We start from the raw sequence: 22,836 nt of genomic DNA on the forward strand, positions 1-22,836 counted from the left end.
ATTCCAGTCCTGGACCCTTGGAAATGAGTCTAAGTTGCTCTGACAGTATCAGTAGACCCAGTAGAACCGTGTATCTCCTCTGCTGCGCAGTGCACCCCAGAGCATAGCCAACGCATCTCCACTGCTGCGTGGATTGGACCCTTCATGAAGACCCGTATCGCTGCTGCAGCCCATATCGCCTTCAGGACTGCCACTGGGCATCCTTGGTGCAGGCCTTAACATCCATCATCAATGGAAGCCTGGATGATGACACCGGACTCTGCATCACAGCCTCTCGCAACTGGCGTATCATCCTGACTGCACGATGCATCTATGACTCTGGACTTCACATTGCAAGTCCTTGCCGATGGGATCTTTGACGATGACGTGACAGGACCTCACTCTTCAGCCTCAGCGCATCTCAGAACCCACACATCACTTCAGCCATGAGACGCATCTTTGGCACGGATCTTGGCAACGCTCTGCAAACAAGGATTGAAGGTGCTTTGTTCAGCTGACCTAACTGGGTCTATGGAGGCTGCCCACACTCCATCGCGGTCAGCCTGGACTTGTGACTTTGTCCTGGTCTGGCACTACCTGATAACCACAGTTGGAGCTTTACAACTTTTGGTGCTATTTCTACTAAAATCTTCAGAATTGAACATCTCTGTTTCTACTGACTGGATTATGATTGTTTTGGTCTTGTTTTATTTATTAAAAAGTGCTCTATTTTCTAACTCTGTATGGGCTCCTTTTGAGGTGTGTTTACACTGTGTCACTCTTTGAAGTGTTGCACAAACATGTTACACAGTGCCTCTGAGATATGACTGACTGCCCTGTGTCATGCTAGCCAAAAGTTGAGAACATGTTAATTTAGGGTTTGCATGTGACTTCATGAATGTGAATTGTGGTTGCACCTTTTGAAGGTTTTACTCTCCTTAAAGAGCAGCCCAGTCTCTCACAATATCTTATCATGGTTGCCTTCCACTATTGTATTGCTCCACACAATGGTCCACCATCACCTAGTCATTGCAGAAAGGCTTTATCACATAGCAGGTAGCCTCAAATCTCACTGGGCATGCTAGGACTGCTTGACCAGCCACTCCCCACTTAATTAAAAAAAACAAAGTAATTTCTCATACATTTCAGATCAGCAAGACTGCTTGACTACTCACTTTGTGATGGAACTCAAAGTAATATCATACAAATCAATCATATCAGTCCCAGTTGATCTGACTGTACACTGTGCAGGAATTATTATTACTTTCATTTACCTCTATTAAGCAATTCACCGGCTACAGTAGCTTTACTACATGGCAGAAGGAGAGTGGACTGATATTTCTGTTTCTATATCTATCTCTCTCTTTCTTTCTCTCTGTCTCTGTCTCTCTCTCTCTCTCTCTCCCCCTCTCTCTCCCCCCCCTCTCTATCGCTGTATATATTTCATAGATACATATATATCCGTCTGCAACACAACCAACACTTCAAAATGTTCTCACCTAAAATATATGTGTTTCTAGCAGAGTTTTTAAGCATAGGATTAGCACAGTGGCATTAAAGCCGAGCTAGAAAGTGAGAAAGCCTTTTCCCATTTTTACACCAGTGTCTTTAAGCCCAGGATTAGAAAGTGGCATTCATGCCAAACTGAAAAATAACCAAAGCCTTTTACCATTCCAGGCAAGTGGATTGGGAGCTAATCTCCACCTAAACCTTGAGAACTACATGCTCATTTTTTGCATTTTTTATGTGCCACTCTAAGTCTGCAAGGGCATTTTTTAATACAAATATATATATTGGCAGTCGCCAGTTATTGTTAGGACCATGTTTCCATAGCAAAAGTGTTTTTTGACTTGCCTATATCTTTGGCACCGTTTGACTAATCTTCACAAAAGTTTCCGAAAAAAAATGTCCTGGTGATTCTTGTTGCGCATGGAAAGTTTTGGGGTGATCGTCAATCAGGGGCTGAGAAAAAGGGGAGGTCAAAAAAGTTGAGTTTCCTATGTTAATTCCCATAGGACTTTTGGACACGACTACAGCCCGAACCTTTGGTCGGAATTGCACCAAATTTGGCAAAAAGCTAGTTGTCGATACGCAGATTACTCTTTTGGTTAACTGGTGTGAATCCATTCAGTAGTTTACGAGAAATTAAGGAAAGTCAAAAAATGTATATCTCTGGCCATGAATAAATTGCAAATATTCGTAAATGTTCAAAAAAGCACGTGCAAATAGAAGTGCTGTAATTGGCTGGCTACAACCTGATTGGAAAGTTGCGGCCGCCATTTTATGTTATGGGAGAGGGTACACGGAGGCTGAAAATAGAAATGATAAATGGTATAAGTGGTCAGGGTGGAGGTACCCTGACCCCATGGGTGTGATGAGGGTTGTGTTAGGGTACAATTATGGGTTTAAAATGGTTTTTCTTCCCCATGTGTTATATTCGCTAATATCCTCGAATATCCATGAATAACCTTGAATATTCGAGGATATTAGAGAATATGCAAAAAAATGAAATCTCATTCATATACTAATAATTAATTCATTCATACATACATGCATCCAGAGACTCATGCACCTACTCACACACCCACTCAGACACTGATAAACCCACTCAGACCTACTTATAGACTCACCCACTTTCAGACCCACTCAGGGATACACTGAAAGAGACAAGCGCTCTGGCCAACCCCCGCTGCGCATGTCCTAAGGCCATGCATGGCGCGGGGTTAGATGGTTATAAGAGCTTGGCTGCAGGGCCTGGCCTGTGGCGGGCCAACCCCAGCCGTGCACGGCCTTTGGCCAGCGCTGGTTGGATTAACATATAATAATTAAAATTGCTTTATGTTAAAAAACCATAGCAATTCACTGAAAAAAACAACGGTTACATGGACGTTATAGTTAGGTTCTGAATTTACTTGTACAAAACCATAGAAATTCAGGAGTTATAGTTTGAGTTATTTCAAGTAACTATAACTTGTGCCCTAAAATAACTATAACTTGTGCCTTCGCACAGCTAATTACTCCACATATTATTTCATTGATGACATCTTTTATGGCGTCTTTGATATTATCACTGCACAATGTGCAATAAAAGTATTGATGATAAAACTGTGCATGGCGAAAGCGCAAGGTATAGTTACCTTAGGGCACGGGTTATAGTTACTTGAAGTACCTCTAACTATAACTGCTGAATTTCTGTGGTTTGGTAGAAGTAAATTTAGAACCTACTATAACGTCTCTGTAACCTTTGTTTTTCACAGTGACTTTTATATATATATGTGTGTGTGTATATATACATACATATATGTATATACATACATATATGTATATATATACATATATATATATATATATATATATATATATATATATATATATAAAAGAATAGAGAATTTTGGGTAGTTCCCAAGTTTAGGTGGAGAGGAGCTCCAGTAAGGAACACCAGCGACACTCTAGATTTGCTCACCTCAAATTTCTGTTTATCTAGCAAGGTTTTAAGCATAGGATTGGCACAGTGCCATCCACCCCAAGCTACAAAGTGACAAAGTCTTTTGCCATTTGTACAGCAAAATCTTTAAGCATGGGATTGGTCCTATGCCATCCTTGCGAACTGTAAAATGGCAAGAGCCTTTCACCACTCCAGGCACAGTATTACAGCTCTGGATTGGTAAAATACCATCCAAGCCAATCTGGAATGAGCAAAAGCAACTCCTGACATGTGTTTCAATGTCATTACATCTCATCAGAGAGATTTAGCTTTGTCCATACACAAGGGAACACCCATTATAAGTCAAAACAAAACCCTTTCAGTGTTAGAGTGACGCATAAATTATACAAATCAGAAGAGAGAACTCTGGGTAGTTCCCAAGGTTAGGTGGAGAGCAGCGCCAGTAAGGAGCACCCTGCAACACCAGCGACATTCTAGGTTTCCTCAACTCAAATTTCTGTTTTTCTAGCAAAGTTTTAAGCATAGGATTGGCACAGTACCATCCACGCCGAGCTAGAACAATATATATATATAACATATATATATATATATATATATATATATATATATATATATATATATATATATATATATGTATATATATTTATTTATTTATTTATTTTTTATATCGCACCTTGACTCCAGAAAGGTATTGAAATGCTTTACATGTAATAATGAAAAATGTAAATTGATGCTTTGATATGAACAAGCAGGATGGGGAAAAGACTACGGGAAGAAGAGGGGGAGACACAAGTATCAGTTGTGCAAGGGAAGAAGCAGTTCCGCTATATAATGTCATAATTTGTCACAAGCAAGCATATAGTCAATGAGTATCAAATCTCATTTCTGGTCTTTGGAATGGTACCCCTCCTCCGCCCAAAATATCAATTAACGTGGAATGTTATATTACTTAGAACATCCCCTGGCAAATTGCATATTCACGTATCACTCCAAAAATGTTCTTTCATTGGCCTCGTCTACATTACACATGAATTCACTAACAAACCTTGACTATAGATAACAACAAATTATTAAGCAAAATTGTTGCCAAGGCAAACAAATTCTTCTTCAAAGTTTTGTTTCAACACTGACGTCAGCTCTGAGTCGACAACCACTTTTTTAAGCAAATTACACCTAGAACCAAAGTAGGCTAGTTCTTCACTTTAGCACATTAAACATAATAGAGACAAGAGACTTGAACTTAGGACCCCAAATTGTGTCAGAATCAACTATAGAGCAATAGCTTTCAAGTACTTCACCATCACTGTTCAAGTTCTTTGAGTGAGGAAAGAAGAGCTCAGTGACATCGCCATCAATATGTTTGAGATGCTATATAAGCACGTATTCGTCACAGCACAAATGCTGATGTTCAGTAGGATTTGCAAATGATTCTTCCTTAGACATGTTCATGAGCCAGAAATTCCTTCGTGAATTGTGCTAAAGTGCTGTGAACACAGTAATGAAGGTCTGTGAAGAGCATCAGACCAAGTTAATTCCTACATTGAAATTCACAAAATGTCGAGACTGCAGCCCCTGTCCATGCATCTGTGTATCTTAAAGATACATATCTTTTCAAAGCACATAGCTGTGGAGTTAACAAAATTAAATCTATACTTACCAATATATAAGTACCTTGGTGACATAGTGGTAATCAACATTTTAGTAAGACAATTTTAAAAACTTGATTAAGTGATACATGTTCATCTGAAAAACAAGGTTTCTTACATCCCGTACCCGCTTCAGACAAGCAGTCCTAGTGTGTTAACATCCATAAACATGTATATTTGTGGGAATTCACAAACTCCGATCTGAGCCTTGGAAATTGTCAGACTGTTACTTCAATCACAGACTGGAGTAACTCTCCTTTCAGGATAAGAGGAAAAAATGATCATTCCCACAGTTGGTGTAAGGAAGGACTTTTTTGTGCAAGGGGGACAAAAAATAGGAATGTGTGGGAAACGTAACACAATATTCTCAATTGTACATGCATGGAAACCTGTTTGTCAGCAATACCGATCCTTCATATTGTTTGTCAGAAAGTGGGAATGCTAGAGACACTGATGAAGGTGGTGAAGATTGAGAGCTTTCTAAAAATCACATTTTTTCTATCAATATTTGTACAGTCGTACAGTTATCAATCACTGCTGATATCAATTGCATTTTTTTTAAAGTCTCCAACGGTCCAGGCATTCTATCAAATATACAAATCGAAAATTGGTAAAAATGATCAAACATCCCTCACCTGAATCATTCTGTCAGGTTTTGCACCTTTGAGCAAGATGATCAGTATCACTTGTATGCCCATTTCATTCAGACACAAGGTTTCTCATGTCCTTGCCATCTGACCTTTAAAGGGGTCATGTGGTAGATGACGTCACAATAGATCTCAAAACCTGGACCAAGAACATCAAATAAACAAACATTCCGGAATGTCTGTGTTAAGAATACGCCTATCAGTTCAGAGGTTCTTCATAAACCTTTATTAGGTTCGTAGCATGTTTATCCAACCTCCTTATGCAGCGAACCGATTGTAACTGAGCACATTCAAATCTCCCCCAGAAGCTTGACACTGCCTGGAATGCTGTGACCTCAAAGTGATTGTCACAGTATTCCAGCCAAGTGATCTAGTGCAAACCACAACAGTCTGTAGTTTCTGATTGCTAGCAATTTAGGACTGGGCAAAGATAATGGTTTTCTCTCTACTTTGGATGCACCCTTAAAACAGAGCTTTCAATTAAGGAAGATTAAAATGGGGTATACCATCTCTAAACACTGGTTTGATCTGACTGAAACTTCCAGAGTGTTGTTATGCAAGGGGATGGGTTCCATAGATCGCATCAGGTATAGTGCAGTTTATCGATAACAGAGATCGCATGAACGTTTGACCCAACTGACTGGTGTAAAGTGCTGTTTTTCCTCTTGTTAGTCGGTGAAACAGTGTATCCATACACCTAATTACGTGAACCTCAGCTGTTAGTAGGGAAACGAACAAGTACTGGGGAATCCTATTTTACAGGTTTTCGGTGATCACATCTGTAGCACAGCTGCAACAGACCCTAATCAATTTAGTTACTGGTTAAATCAAAGTGCAGCATGGGTTGTTGCAGGAATTGCTAGATCCAGCACCCACATGCTTGTGAAAATGCATGCACTGTGGCTTACTGCACTGTTTCTGTGATGGCTGACCTCAGGGTCTACATTTGTTGCTTTCCACAAAACATCCTATCCTTTCAGTTTACCCATTCCATTGGATAGTTATGCTTGTTTCACCTTTTCTCCATGAAAAAAATATAATTTGAAAGAGCATATTTGCAATTTTGTGAAGTCCTAGTTTGCTAAATGTACTACATGATAATCAGAGCCACTGGAATTATGGACTAAAGTATGCATCAGTATTGACAAAACTATGCTGGAAAAGTCAAAATAATCTGAGCAATGAAGCACATTCTGTGGCAAAATTATGTCACTATTTTATCATTTTAATAAACTTTTAAAATAGTTTTGGCAAATGTTTCATTTGTTTGTACCAGTTTAAAACCCCACTACACCAATAAGCATCTGAAAGGTGGCCTGTTAACCTTTTGAAATAATCTGCCAATGCAGGGCACCACATGTGGCACCTTTTTAAGTAACTTATGATGCTTGATCCATTTCGGCTAAAATCATTGTTGTTTTTTATGTTGAAATTTACAAATTATGCTGTAAATTGTATCAAATATTTTAAGTGCAGTAAATCAATTACTATGCAGAAATCTCCAGAGCCTCAGATTTACATAATTTCAGAGACCATGATCATAATGTAATGAAAGAAGACCAAATCTGAGCAGGCGCCCCCCTGGCTAAGAGCCAACAGCTGAAAAATAAAATTATATTACTCTATTGTAATACTTCTCAGCTTCTGGCTCAACCAGCGTGTGAAGGGAGGGGCGGGGCTTGGCTCTGGGAGGGGAGAAAGGGTAGTGAGAGTGGAGTGCAGTTAAGTGCGCATTTGTGTTTGGCCGCCCATCTTAGGCTGGCCGAACTGACATGCGCTCCAACCTGGCTGTGTTGCACAGCTGGGTAGGAGAAACTGTATTGACTCCCATGCAGTGTATGAACTTCAGAACAAGCCGCTCCGACCAATCCTGGTGCTGCTCTCATGCTAGCTCTAGCTAGCATGAGAGCAGCACCAGGATTGCATGGGGGAGCCTGTGCTGGTGTCCCAGGGACTGCTGGGACACCAACACCATCTTAAGAGGAGCAAAGCGGCTGGCGGTGGCGGACAGGTCAATGATTTTTTTATTTTTTTATTATTATGACCCACCATCCAACCCCTCCCCCCTCACCGCAAGCCCCCACCTGGCCGCCCCTAACAGCCCTCCCCTTGAGATTTGCAGTGGCCACTGCTGAATCTGAGCCAGTGATTTGTTCAACGTGGTCATCAAGAGCTGTAGGCATTCCAATTTATCCGAATGACAACAAGTGACATTTGCACTCAATGAATATAAATGAAGATCATTTACATAGTCAGTGAAAATAGTTCTCGGCCTAGCTGCCCTAGAGCTACATTGAACGCCTTCTTGTAGATCATTGGCTTTTTTGTCAGTATACTCTTTTCGAACAACTAATCACTTGTGTTTCTCCACAGTGTGCCGGGCCCGCCCATCCTGCAGTCAAGTTTACAGCTTCTTTCACTCAGCGGATCCCTCCGCCTCCAGGCTTGAGCCCTTGCTGGAGAAAACCTTCCACCTGCTGCCTCCATTCACTGTCCCAAGATACCAGCGATACCCACTAGGAGATGGGAAGACCTGCCTTTTAGGTAAGCATGGCCTTTGCACAATTTCACACTTGATTGTATATCTGTTCACTTTAAGGTAATATTCAACTTAATTATCTGGTATTGATAAATTGCCACATGTTGAAAATCTACAGCTTCTGAGCCAGTTGTAAATTTGTGAGAAAGTAAGTACCGTGGCCCTTGTTAGGAGGCCTCCACCACTTGCCCCACCAATTGCCACTGCCACTGCTGCCAGTGGAAGTACCTATACCACTACTGACCATCACACTCCTACAAGAGTGACAGTTCAGACTGTTTGGGGCTCCCAAAGTTATATGAATGGCTGGGGTGGCTAGTATTGGTTGTTTTCAATGTATATTGAATTTATTAAACAACGTTTGTTCAGTTTATCCCTTAATTGCACAGAGGGCATCACCATGTGGCAGCTGCTATAAGTGCTGGTGTTGTCAGTTAGGTGCTGGTGCCGAGCACCGGAACCCACCGGCTCAAATTAAGCACTGATCTGAGCTCTTTATATTGCTAACAAAATTAGTTTGTATGCATTGTCATTTGTATAATATTAACCACGCTGGAGAGCTCATGGAGAAATTAGATAGTATTGGAAAAGAAGGGAAGACTCGGTACTGAGTAAGTAGGAAGGATGAACTTTACTTTTTGAGGAGAGAAAAATAAACAACTCACAAACTGGATAGCAGTGGGTGGAAGTGCCTTTGCCAATGCTTCTTAAACACTGGGCCATATTCTGGGCAACAATTCTTCCCACTGTTTTCAGTTTATCCGTTTCACTGCAACAGTGACCATTCTCATACACGCCAATACACCTGGCTTCCTGTCATCTGTCTCCTGCCTGAAATTGCCTCTGCTTCAATAAAGGTCAATGGGAAAAATACATTCTCCTGATTATGTTTTTTAAATCTCCCACGTTTCTCTTCTAAAATGTTGGCATGTATGCAATCCATATACTATATAGCCTTGCCCCCCTTGAAAAGAACCTCTGCAAGAAGCAAGAGTCAAAGGCCCTCATTACAACCGACCTCTTAATTCAAAGGGGCTGGTGACAGCTTTTTACTGGCCCAATTGAATTCCATATTGGTCACTTTCATGTGGAAGTTTCAGCTGCTGGAAGTAACCAAAAACTCCAGGTGATAGTCCAGTGCAAAATGAGGGATTACTGGGGACTTTTTACCCGAAATTACAGATTTCCTTGATAAGTCTTCATTTCTTAGAGGACCCTCAGGGTCCAACTAGTAGTGGGACAAATTTTCCCTACCCCTTCGCTCACCGGTACTACCAATATATGAGACTCTGGAGGTAGGAAAAATCCGGCCCATTTCCTAGGCCCCTTGTAATCAGGGCCTATGTTTCCTCTGCACTGGAATGCAAGTGCTTGACTCCCTAACCACGGAGGGCCTTATTCACAAATTGATATTTATAGCACTACCATTATACTTCTAAAGTAATACAAAATGCTATTCACAAACCTACAAGTGGAGATCTCCACCAACTCGCCTTTGTTTTCGAACGGAAGATCTACTCACATGTAGGTTTACAACATAGTACTGATTGTGGAAAGGATAGAGGGAGTTGTGGAAAATGGGGCATGACTACCACAAAACAGGTGGGGTTTATCGGGGAGTGGGAGGGATAAGGAAGGGTTTACTGAGGAACATACACCCACTCACAAAAGAGTGAGACTGTTGCAATTCTCAAACTTTATTTCTAAATCTGCTACAGCTAAAAGGTCACAAAACAGTTGAGCTCAGATGTGGAGTAAGTCCACCGTTACATTACACATGGCCACCCATAGGTACTGCAATCCTCCGATAGGAAATAATGAAGGCAGGGACTTAAAATAACTAAACCTTTGGCGGGAGTGGCAGCACTATGTACCATTCAGGGCAAGCAGGATAGGAAGTGACAGTACGGAGGACCACATAGGGCAGGAGGGAAGGGCAGTGGCAACCAAATGGATCATGGAGGTAAGGAGGGAGGGAGCAGGGCCACAGATTAGGAAAATGGAATGCAGGAGGCAGGGGCAGCACAATGGACCATGGAGGGCAGGAGGAAGGGAACATCAGAGCATTCAATGTAGAAGAGAGAGGGCAGTGCCATGAACTCGGACAACAGAGAACAGTGAGAAGATGAGTGGGTACCGCAAGCTAAGCATGGACTGCAAGCAGGAGGGACAGTAGCAGCCAAAAAAACATACAAGATGGGGTAGGAGGCAGAGCACAGACTCAGACAACCAAGGACAGGAAGGAGGTGGCCAGGTGACTGAGCTGATCATGCTGGAATGGCTTGCTTGAGCAGGGGCAGAGAATGAAGGGCGGGAGGAGGTGCAGGACCATGGGCAACAAGCTGATTAAGGAGCGTAGATGTCCAGAGGTCAGGCATAGTAAGGTTTCCAAAGAGGGTTGGCAGGATGGGGCAGGGGCACACAGATGGTAAATAGAAAGTAGGTAAAGGGGGACTGGGTAGCAACCTGGCCACATCAAGGAGGCCAGCATGGGCAAGGTCTGCATAATAGACCATAGAGGGCAGGAGGGGGGGCAGGGGCCTGCACATGGACTAGCAAGCTGACCAAGGGAGGCAGGCCAGAATGGGCAGGAGCAGCTCAATGGACTGTGGAGGGAACTGAGGTGATGAGCGTTTTTTGTGAACATTTTGTGTACATTCACCAATGGTTATTAACAAAACAAAAAATTCACCTCCTATGCTATGTTAATGTGGGCCTAACAATAGCTACACAGTGGCGATCACCTGTGGCCGTACCGCAGTTCTGCCTTCGATAGCCTGTTGTGCAAGCTTCAAGAAAACAATGGAGCATCACAAATCAGGGAAAAGTTTCAAAGCTGTATAGAATTTTCAAGAGGATTGGTGGTGGATGCCATGAGCGTGACCTGTGATATGCTGAAGAAGTGCTTCCTGGGCTGCTCATTCTTTTCAACCAGTTAAGAGGTTAGTGGCATTAGAGCTGGAGATCAAGTATACTCCTACTAAGGGTCCAGTCCAAGTACCAAATGAAAAGCTGGTAACGCATGTGGACGAACGGAAAAAACATTACAAGACTCCAGGAGGAGGTAAAAAACTTGTAAACTTGTGGGGATGGCCAAATGTGCATCCCTGCAAAAGAGTGAATGCCTCCAGTTCATCCAGGCTCAGACTTCCAGTAACAAAAAACATAAGGACCATAGCAGACTCCGCACTCAAGGTATACTCAGATGCCATATAGAGGTGGCATCCTGTTGTTTAAATTAAATGTGGCATAAAATGTAGCAGGTGGCTTATTCATTATGTGTTGGATCCATCACAAATCATCACACACTTGTTATCTACTGAGTGTTGTGACCGAGAGTTCTCAAGCATGACTACATCAGTAAGTTTGGCTTTGCAAGCCAAACCTACAGTGTTGATGGTAGAGGATGTGCGTGAAAACTAAATTAAAGATAGGCAGAATATTGAAAGTATTGATGCGTGGGTGATAGAAAGTCACAAAGCCTTTAATGGCGCAGAGTAGAGTGGGCTGCAGGCATTTATAGCATAGCTTGTAATATTGTCATATTGCCTGTCATGCATACATTTATCAATTATTTTTATTGGTGCTTTTTTCTCCCTAATTTTTCTATATAGAACTATGTAGAAAATATATATATATATATATATTCTAATTAGGGACAAAAAAGATCCAATATAAAAACAATTATTGGCAAAGCCAATAGGACTCGGCAGTGTGAGAGCTATTGGCTTTGTCTTTTAGCCATGTTGTATAGCAGGATGGTTGTTGTTCCATATGGCTGAAAATCATTGAAAAGAAGAGCTATGACGTGGTCAGCACTTGCCCTGTCCTAGCGTATTTTTTTTGTCTATCTAGCAGGAGAGGCGAACTAAACAACACAACATGGGAGGCAGGGCAAGCAGCAGGGGTAGGAGCCTATGTGGGGAGAAGATAAAAAACTGCTATGATGTGGCCAGTGATGTGCGTATCATAGCGCTTTGTTTTGTTACAGTGGCTGGGACAACGGGAGTCCGGGTCAATACATGAAAAACAGTTGGAAGGGAAGAACGCAGCAGGACAACGGGAAGGAGGGAGCATATTGACGGGGAAAGGCCGAAGACAAACAAGGCTGGGTGGGCATGTACGGGTCGAAAAGAAATGGACAGGGGCAGGGTGATGGGAGGGAAAGAAGCAACACGAGGGGGGGCGGATGGAAGGAAAAAGGAGCAACATGGATGGGGTATGGGAGACTGCTTGCTCCAGGGGGTGGCCAAACACAGAGTGAAGACATGACACATGCGCAATGACGACCAGTAACCAGGCAAATGAGAGTGATACTGAAAATAACTAATGGACTGTGTGGAAACAAAGGCCCATATTTAAGGAAAGTTATCGCCGCCTTAGCGTAATTTTTTTTTACTCTAAAGCAGTGCTATCTCAACTCCATATTTATATTTTGACGCCACACCTGTCTAGCGTCAGAATATCAGAGTTAGCGGCATTTTTAGGAAGCGCCAAACCACCTTGCATCAAATTGCGACAATGATATGCAAGGTAGGCATTCCCTTCCTAAAAATGACACTAGCCCCCCTGTGCCATATTTACCTCCCGATGCTAAATGGCGCGCACATAGGAGGCAGACCTAAAGAATGATGCTAAGGCCAATCAGCGTCAAAATTTAATGCCTTGTCAGACCAGGCGTTAAAGTGATGGTAGGCCCGTTTTCATGGGGAAACCCCATGATGTCACCATATTGGGCACATAGATGCCCACCCCAACCCCCAGCATCACCACGGCCCACACCACAGGGACACTACAAGATGAGGGAGCCCATCCCAGGTGAGTATAAATGCTTGTCTGCTGTGTGCCACTGGGGGCCACTTACATGGGGCCCCCTGGCTGGCACTGGTTGTGATGGGGTTGTTCTGGGGACACTTGTACCATGTGGTGGACATTGGGCTTGTGGGAATGTCTCCTGTCTATACTTAGACAGGAGTATTTTTTGCCTGCTTGTGCGATATAAAATGACGCTAGGCTGATTAGCGGCAGAATTTCAGCAACAAATCAGTCTAGTGTCATTCTTGGCCCACTATCGCCATTTCTTAGAACACCATCCAGCACTGACTGATGTCATTTTCTATGACACTAACCATTCCTTAGCGCCATTGCGCATCTGTTTTTAAATACGGCACATGGTGGCACTAGGGACTGGCGTTGGCTTGTGTTAATATTTTTGAAGAACATGAAAATGAAGCACTTTTGAAAATGACGCAGTTGTGTGTCATTTTCCTTAAATATGGGCTAAAATGGCTTGAAGAAAAGGGTGTCTAGCCGAGACCTAATGATGGAACAGGAATGCTACCCAGAAAGGTATCCACCTTGCATGGAGAAGGTTCCACCAATGTGGTTCTTCTTGGAGGGGGAGTGATCAAGTGAGGTGCGAGTGCAAAAAGTTGGGTTCTGTTCAGAGCATATCTTTGGAGATTTACTAGGACGGAGAATGTGCTCTTGCCATGGGTGGCTTTTGGGCATTCGCTAATTGGCTTCTTCAAGGGCACCGATAAGCTGCAATGGGATACTTTCCAGAGGGCATCCCAGTGCCCAAGAAGTGTTACACAAAGGCTTATATTGAAGAAAAAGTGGTGCATCAAAGCTGATGCGCCACTTTTTCTGCACCCCCTACATAAACCTAATGACACCATGGTTGCGCTGTATTTATAACACATCGTACTATGGTGCTTGTTAGAAATGGGGTCTTTGGTTGACAGCCAGGTTACCCCCTGTTCAAGCAAGGACCCTCACTCTAGTCAGGGTAAAAGAGAATCACCCTCAGCTAACCCCTGCTTACCCCCTTAGTAGCTTGGCAGAGCAGTAGGCTTAACTTCAGAGCGCTAGGTGTAAAGTATTTGTACCAACACACACAGTAACTTCATGAAAACACTACAAAATGACACAACACCGGTTTAGAAACATAGGAAATATTTATCTAAACAAAACCAGACCAAAACGACAAAAATCCGACATACACAAGTCAAGTTATGAATTTTTAAAGATTAAACTCCAAAATAGCGCTTAGAAACAAAAATGCTTCGATGGGATGTTAACACGGCGTCGTGACGGAGTCGTTCCCAACAAGCTGACACCAGCTGCGCCAGACACGGAGTTGTGTAGACCCCCAAGTACAGTACCTTTGGTGAAGAGTGAAAACAAGCCGATGCGCGAAGTCGGGAATCGCGGCGTCTGTGAGAAACGTTGAATCTGTGCACTTCGAGCGGCGTCGGTCACGACGTGGTGCGGCGACTTCCACAGAGTCACGGACTTCAGCGGGGCTGCTGCGGCGTCGGGCCTGCTAAGAGCGTTGCGTTCCAGTGAAAGTCACGGCGTCAGGTGCAGGCGGCGTTACCGGATTCAGCAGCGGCGTCGGTCCGAAGTCGATTTCCTTGGATTCCACCAGCTTTCCTTTCAAGGGCCCAGGGACTGGATAGGGCACCACTTGTCGGGGCAGGAGTCTCTCCAGAGACTCCAGGTGCTGGCAGAGAGAAGTCTTTGCTGTCCCTGAGACTTCAAACAACAGGAGGCAAGCTCTAACTCAAGCCCTTGGAGATTTCTTCACAAGATGGAAGGCACACAAAGTCCAGTCTTTGCCCTCTTACTCAGGCAGAAGCAGCACTGCAGGAAAGCTCCACAAAGCACAGTCACAGACAGGGCAGCACTTCTTCCTCAGCTATCAGCTCTTCTCCAGGCAGAGGTTCCTCTTGGTTCCAGAAGTGTTTCTAAAGTCTGTAGATTTGGGTGCCCTTCTTATACCCATTTTAGTCTTTGAAGTCACCTTTCTTCAAAGGGGACTCACACCTACTTGTGAAATCCTGCCTTGCCCAGGCAAGGCCTCAGACACACACCAGGGGGTTGGAGCCGGCATTGTCAGAGGCAGGCACAGTCCTTTCAGATGAGAGTGACCACTCCACCCCTCCCTCCCAGCAGAGGTGGCTAATCAGGAAATGCAGGTTACACCCCAGCCCCCTTTGTGTTACTGTCTAGTGTGAGGTGAAAAACAACCCAACTGTCAAACTGACCCAGACAGGGAATCCACAAACACGGCAGAGTCACAGAATGGTTTAAGCAAGAAAATGCGCACTTTCTAAAAGCGGCATTTTCAAACGCACAATCTTAAAATCAACTTTACTAAAAGATGTATTTTTTAATTGTGAGTTCAGGGACCCCAAACTCCACATGTCCATTTACTCTCTAGGGGAATCTACACTTTAATCATATTTAAAGGTAGCCCTTATATTATCCTATGAGAGAGACAGGCCTAGCAACAGTGAAAAACGAAATTGGCAGTATTTCACTGTCAGGGCATATAAACCACATTACTATATGTCCTACCTTATCCATACACTGCACCCTGCCCTTGGGGCTACCTAGGGCCTACCTTAGGGGTGCCTTACATGTAAGAAAAGGAAAGGTTTAGGCCTGGCAAGTGGGTACACTTGCCAAGTCGAATTTACAGTGTAATAATACACTTACAGACACTGCAGTGGCAGGTCTGGGACATGATTACAGAGCTACTTATGTGGGTGGCACAACCAGTGCTGCAGGTCCACTAGTAGCATTTGATTTACAGGCCCTGGCACCTCTAGTGCGCTTTACTTGGGACTTACTAGTAAATCAAATATGCCAATCACGGATAAACCAATCACATACACATTTTACAGAGAGAGCATATGCACTTTAGCACTGGTTAGCAGTGGTAAAGTTCTCAGAGTTCAAAAGCCAACAGCAACAGGTCAGAAAAAATAGGAGGCAGGAGGCAAAAAGATTGAGGATGACCCTGCATAAGCAAAAAAGTCCAACACAACCCCCTACCAGCCTAAAGCCAGGGGAGAACAATCAATACCTTGATGTACTTCCCTGATTGGGGCGATAGAACAAGGACCCAGGCCCACAACAGCAGGGGCATGTTCCAGTTCTACGCCTTCCTGACTCCAGTTGGATCCCTCTGTCCATACTCTCAGGGTCCACTAAGCTAACCCATGGAGAATCCTTATCCACATCTGCAGACACCATCTGTGCAGCACCTAACTTTACTTTGCTCACAGATGTATCCCAATGGGCAGATAGCACCACCAGGGCCAGCACAGTGTTGTTGCCCACTCCGCCCCTGGGGTGTGACTCTTGTCCCCCCCTCAGGGGCAACTCTGTCCACCAGGACAGCAAGCCACAGTGGCCCCGGACAACTGTCAGGGATGAGAGCCCGACCTCAGGCCTCTCCAACCACTGTGACTGCTGAGAGTGGGGGGCGGTAGCCCCAGGTGCCTGGCACCCTTTGACCACTCTCTCTTCCACCAGGTCAGGGACGACAACCTGACCCTGGTCCTCCCCTCTGGGGCTCTGTACCCTCCCTCCGGGAGCAGTACCCCCAGAGTCAAAAATTGTCAGGGTGCTTATAGAAGCAGTCCTGCACAATTCCTCCACCAGTGCAGGGATGTTAACCTGCAACTGGTCTTCCTCTCTGGGGCTCGGTACCCTCCCCGCAGGAGCGGCATCCCCGGAGTCCAAAATTGTCAGGGTGCTTGTAGAAGCAGTCCTGCACAATTCTTCCACCAGTGCAGGGCTGTTAACCTGCAACTGGTCCTCCAACCTGGGGTCTGTACCTTCAGGTTGGACTAGGGCCAGGGGTGAGGCTTCCCTCCCCCTGCCCTCCGTTCTGGGGTCCTGCACCCCCCAACTAGGAGTGGCCCCCCGAGAAGACAACATGGTAGGGGCACTGTTAGCAGTAGCCCCTTCCTTCAGATCAGGAGGGACACCCTGAACCTGGCCTTCCAATCCAGGGTCTGTACCCTTAGATTGCACTGGGGCCAGGGGTGAGGCTCTTTCTCCCCTGCCCCTACTCTCAGGGTTCTGCACCCCCCCCTCAGGGAGAGTACCCCTTGAAATCACACCAGGGGTGGTGATTGGGCAAACCGCCCACCCCTTCAGGTCAGGGTTTACCCCCTGCACCTGATCCTCCAGTCCAGGGTCTGCACCCACAGACTGGACCACTGCCTGGCAACCCAGGACTTCGTAGGGGGCATACCTACCCCCCACCAGGTCAGAGTTTACCCTCTGAACCTGGTCATCCAACCCAGAGTCACCACCCTGCGGTTGAACCACTGCCTGGCGCACCAGGACTTCCTTGGGAGCACACTTACCCCACATCAGGTCAGAGTTTACCCCCTGAACCTGATCATTCAACCCAGAGTCACCACCCTGCGGTTGAACCATTGCCTGGCACACCAGGACTTCCAGGGGGGCACACTTACCCCCCTCAAGGGACACACTGTCCTGAAGGGCCACACAAGAGTCTGGCTGGCGCAGGTCTCCTGACCTCTGCCCATCTGACAGAGTCTGGATTCCCCCCAACCCAAAAATGGTCTCACCAAGGTCATTCCTGGGGGGCTCTGCTCTCAGAGCTGACCCCTGACACTCCAGGTTCTCCACTGGGGTCCGCAACCCCCTCTCAACCCTCTGTCTGGACATCTGCACCCTCTCACTAGGAGTGGTACTGCCAGACACCAGAACCGGTGGGACACTGGCTACAGCCACCCCCCCAAGTTCTCCTGACACTGTGGGGCCTCCCTCAACAGATGGCCCTACGGTACAGGCTAGGCTTCCCTCTTGGAGTTCCCTCATGGAACCCTCCAGGACCTGGGACCGGATCCTGGGCACCTTGGGCCTCAGCCCATCCCCATTCCCTCTCCTCTGAGACTGGACATGGGGTCCCTCACCTATCCCACTACACTGGGACCTACCTGGGACACTACAATCCTTCCCTACCTCACCTGGGTGGGAACTACCTAGACCACTCCTCTCAGGAGCACCCCCAAATGCCTCTTCAGACTCTCTGGTACTCACCCAGAAGTCTGCCTCCATTGTAAGCTCCCTGGGGTCAGAGAACTCACACTCCACCTGGTGTTGGCGTAGCTCTGGAAAATAAGGACTAGACATATGCTCTCCAGCAATTACATCACTCAGCCCCTCACATGAATTAACCAAAGTATCCTTCACCCAACCATCCAGTGACTCTGCTTTGAAAAAGCACCCCACATCACCCTCCTGAGACTGGTGAGACAGTACCTGACTGTCCCTGACACTCAACCCACACTCTTCTGGGATGTCTTCACACTCCATAACCAGGACGTCTACCTGGGGGGAACCCCTCTCCCTGTTACTCTCACCTAGAGTCAGTAGAGTGTCCTTCCCAATAGTAGGAATATGACTCCCCGTGCCAGTTCCCCAATCCACCTCAGGGACCCTGTGCGCCACTGGAGCTATCTCATACCCCTGAACCTCCTGGTGTGTGTTAACTCCCTCCTTCAAGTAGGGCACCACATCTCTGGGCATGTGCACTTCTTCAGCAGTACTGGATATCAAATTGTTGCTGCCACCATTCCAGCTGGACTCAGCCCTCATGACTTCCAGCTCTTTCAATTTAAGCTCGTAAACATAAATCATCCTCCTTTCCTCAAGGACTGCTCTTCTCTCATCTCTTCCTTTCTCCAGATTGAGCTTCTGTAGCTCCAATTGGTATGCCCTCTCTGCCTGTCTGTCCTGCAATTCTTCAGGCGTCAGACCTTTGGAGGATACACTGCTACCTGCCCTAGAGACTTTTTCCCTGGGAATAACAGGTCCCCCCACTATACCATTATGTACTGATTGCCCTCCCTCCTCATCCTCATCCTCCTCCTCATCCTCAGTGTGCCCTCCAGTGCTTCTGGTTGTCCCCCAGGCCCTCAGCGCCTTTTTCAGCTCATCCTTCTTGGAAGAGCTCTTAATGGGACAACCAACATTTTTACAAAACTGCTTTAGCTGAGCCTTGTTATAACTATCCAATTGCTTCAGGTCAAAAACACCTTCAACTGATGCATCTCCAAGTTGAGACATGATGAAAGGTTAAAAGAGTGCAAAGTTCCAAATGCAGAAACAAGTTCCCAAATGAAGTTCAAAGTCAATCAAAGATCAGCGAAGAAAAACAACGTGGACGTAGGGAAAAAACAACAAAAAGAGAAAAAGCAAAAATCTCAAGACAAGCAGTATGTGGTCACGTAGTGGTCTGCACTCAAAATAATAGTGTACACTTAATCACTGTATGTCAAGTACAAATACAAGTCCAAATCCCAACCGCTGATCACCAATGTTAGAAATGGGGTCTTTGGTTGACAGTCAGGTTACCCCCTGTTCAAGCAAGGACCCTCACTCTAGTCAGGGTAAAAGAGAATCACCCTCAGCTAACCCCTGCTTACCCCCTTGGTAGCTTGGCAGAGCAGTAGGCTTAACTTCAGAGCGCTAGGTGTAAAGTATTTGTACCAACACACACAGTAACTTCATGAAAACACTACAAAATGACACAACACCGGTTTAGAAAAATAGGAAATATTTATCTAAACAAAACAAGACAAAAATCCGACATACACAAGTCATGTTATGAATTTTTAAAGATTAAACTCAAAAATAGCGCTTAGAAACAAAAATGCTTCGATGAGATGTTAACACGGCGTCGTGGCGGAGTCGTTCCCAACAAGCCGACACCAGCGGTGCCGGACACGGAGTCGTGTAGACCCCCAAGTACAGTACCTTTGGTGAAGAGTGAAAACAAGCCGATGCGCGAAGTCGGGAATCGCGGCGTCTGTGAGAAACGTTGAATCCGTGCACTTCGAGCGGCGTCGGTCACAACGTGGTGCGGCGACTTCCACGGAGTCGCGGACTTCAGCGGGGCTGCTGCGGCGTCGGGCCTGTGAAGAGCGTTGCGTTCCAGTGAAGGTCACGGCGTCAGGTGCAGGCGGCGTTACCGGATTCAGCAGCCGCGTCGGTCCGAAGTCGTTTTCCTTGGATTCCACCAGCTTTCCTTTCAAGGGCCCAGGGACTGGATAGGGCACCACTTGTCGGGGCAGGAGTCTCTCCAGAGACTCCAGGTGCTGGCAGAGAGAAGTCTTTGCTGTCCCTGAGACTTCAAACAACAGGAGGCAAGCTCTAACTCAAGCCCTTGGAGATTTCTGCACAAGATGGAAGGCACACAAAGTCCAGTCTTTGCCCTCTTACTCTGGCAGAAGCAGCACTGCAGGAAAGCTCCACAAAGCACAGTCACAGGCAGGGCAGCACTTCTTCCTCAGCTATCAGCTCTTCTCCAGGCAGAGATTCCTCTTGGTTTCAGAAGTGTTTCTAAAGTCTGTAGATTTGGGTGCCCTTCTTATACCCATTTTAGTCTTTGAAGTCACCTTTCTTCAAAGGGGACTCACACCTACTTGTGAAATCCTGCCTTGCCCAGGCAAGGCCTCAGACACACACCAGGGGGTTGGAGCCGGCATTGTCAGAGGCAGGCACAGTCCTTTCAGATGAGAGTGACCACTCCACCCCTCCCCTCCTAGCAGAGATGGCTAATCAGGAAATGCAGGTTACACCCCAGCCCCCTTTGTGTCACTGTCTAGTGTGAGGTGAAAAACAACCCAACTGTCAAACTGACCCAGACAGGGAATCCAACAAACACGGCAGAGTCACAGAATGGTTTAAGCAAGAAAATGCTCACTTTCTAAAAGTGGCATTTTCAAACGCACAATCTTAAAATCAACTTTACTAAAAGATGTATTTTTTAATTGTGAGTTCAGGGACCCCAAACTCCACATGTCCATCTACTCTCTAGGGGAATCTACACTTTAATCATATTTAAAGGTAGCCCCCATATTATCCTATGAGAGAGACAGGCCTTGCAACAGTGAAAAACGAAATTGGCAGTATTTCACTGTCAGGACATATAAACCACATTACTATATGTCCTACCTTATCCATACACTGCACCCTGCCCTTGGGGCTACCTAGGGCCTACCTTAGGGGTGCCTTACATGTAAGAAAAGGGAAGGTTTAGGCCTGGCAAGTGGGTACACTTGCCAAGTCGAATTTACAGTGTAAAAATACACTTACAGACACTGCAGTGGCAGGTCTGGGACATGATTACAGAGCTACTTATGTGGGTGGCACAACCAGTGCTGCAGGCCCACTAGTAGCATTTGATTTACAGGCATTTTTGATGCATTTGTGCCACTTTGCTACACTAGCGTAAAAAAAATTGACGCTAGTGTAGCAAAATGCAAGGAGGTCTCTAGGTTTCTATGGGAGTGTCATTTTAATGCTTGCTCTGAGCAGGCATTAAAAATTATGCCAGAAATGGTGCAGTGAAATCTGTTAAATCTCACTGTCATTTTTTCAGGCTTTCTAGCGCCAGCACGCCCCCCTTGCATACATTATGCCTGGCACAGGTATAATGGGGCGCAAGTGTTTTCTTTGTAAATATGGCACAGGGAAAAAGCCACTTTAGCGCCGCCTTAGTATAAAAAAATAGACAGAACAGATAGGGGACCAGGAGGAGCAGGGAGAAAAGAAGAGGGGCAAATTATGGGAAAAATGTGAAGACTAAAATAATCCAATATATTTCATTTGTAGTTTACCCTGTGGTGAAGTGGTTACCTAGCAACATGGCTCATTTCTGTCAACTCTGGACCTCTCTGGCTCCAAGTCTATCTGCAGTCATGCAGGAGCAGTGGAGCACAAGCACTGGCAAAGCTAACAGGCCTTGGTTTCGAGACTGTTGTCTCTAGCATTTCCTTTTGTTCCTGCAGTACAGCAAGAGCATTGCCGACTTGGCAATGATTTGTAGCCATGCTAAAAAGCAGCACAACTAAAAATAATAAAAATGAATTATGGGGCATCCAGTACTAATGTACTTTCAAAAAAGCACATTAGCCCTAGATGTGTCACAGCACTTTTTAAATTAGTTGTATTCACACGGCAAAGCATCCGCCCGCTGTACAGCATGGCTACAAAATTTTACCGAAGCCAATTGTTCTTAGCTATTTGAGAGCTATTGCCTTTGTTAGTGTGAAGTGGCATTGTGTAGCATGGAGTGGAATGGCACTGTGAGGAGGGGAGCAGAGTGGCTTTGTGTGTTGTAGAGTGCCAATGTGTGGCAATGTGTGGAGTGGAGTGGCATTGTGTATAGTAAAGTAGAGTGACTGGCTTTGAGTGGAAATATGTGGCTTGGTTTGGACTTATGTGTCATGGTGTACAATGATGTGGTGTGTAGTGGAATTATGTGGAGTGGAACTGTGTGGGCTGGAATTGTGTAGCATGGAGTTGTATGGCATTTCATTGTGTGGCATTAAGTGGAGATGAATTATATGGTATGCATGGAATTATGTGGCGTAGAGCGGGATTACGTGGCGTGGAGCCAAATTATGTGGCATGGAATTTTGTTGCAAGGCATGGAGCTTTGTGGCTTTTAATTTTAAGACGTGTAATCATGTGGCATGGAGTGGAATTGTGTGGCATGGAATGCAGTTGTGTGGCATGGAGTGTTATTGTGTGGAGTTGAGTTATGTGGTGTTGAATGGAATTATGTGGCATGGAGTGAAACTATGTGGCATGGAATGCAGTTTTGAGACATAGAGTGTTATTATGTGGAGTTGAGTTATGTGGTGTCGAATGGAATTATGTGGCATGGTTTGGAATTTGGTGGCATGTCACAGAATTATTTGATGTGGCGTGGAAGTGTGTTGCATGGCAAGGAATTGT

The 22,836-nt window shown here is 45.3% G+C and overlaps 1 protein-coding gene across 2 annotated transcripts in view; it reads left to right on the top strand.

Annotated features, from left to right (window-relative positions):
* PITPNM3 (PITPNM family member 3) overlaps positions 1-22,836 on the top strand; it is a 1,929,018-nt gene that overhangs the window by 1,635,914 nt on the left and 270,268 nt on the right. For both annotated transcript variants that reach the window (XM_069226994.1, XM_069226995.1), the window contains exon 10: positions 8,091-8,261. In XM_069226994.1, the coding sequence (XP_069083095.1) occupies positions 8,091-8,261 (171 nt within the window). The remainder of the gene's footprint in view (positions 1-8,090; positions 8,262-22,836) is intronic.

Source organism: Pleurodeles waltl, chromosome 3_2 (genome assembly GCF_031143425.1).
Source record: "Pleurodeles waltl isolate 20211129_DDA chromosome 3_2, aPleWal1.hap1.20221129, whole genome shotgun sequence".
Taxonomy (NCBI): Eukaryota; Metazoa; Chordata; class Amphibia; order Caudata; family Salamandridae; genus Pleurodeles; species Pleurodeles waltl.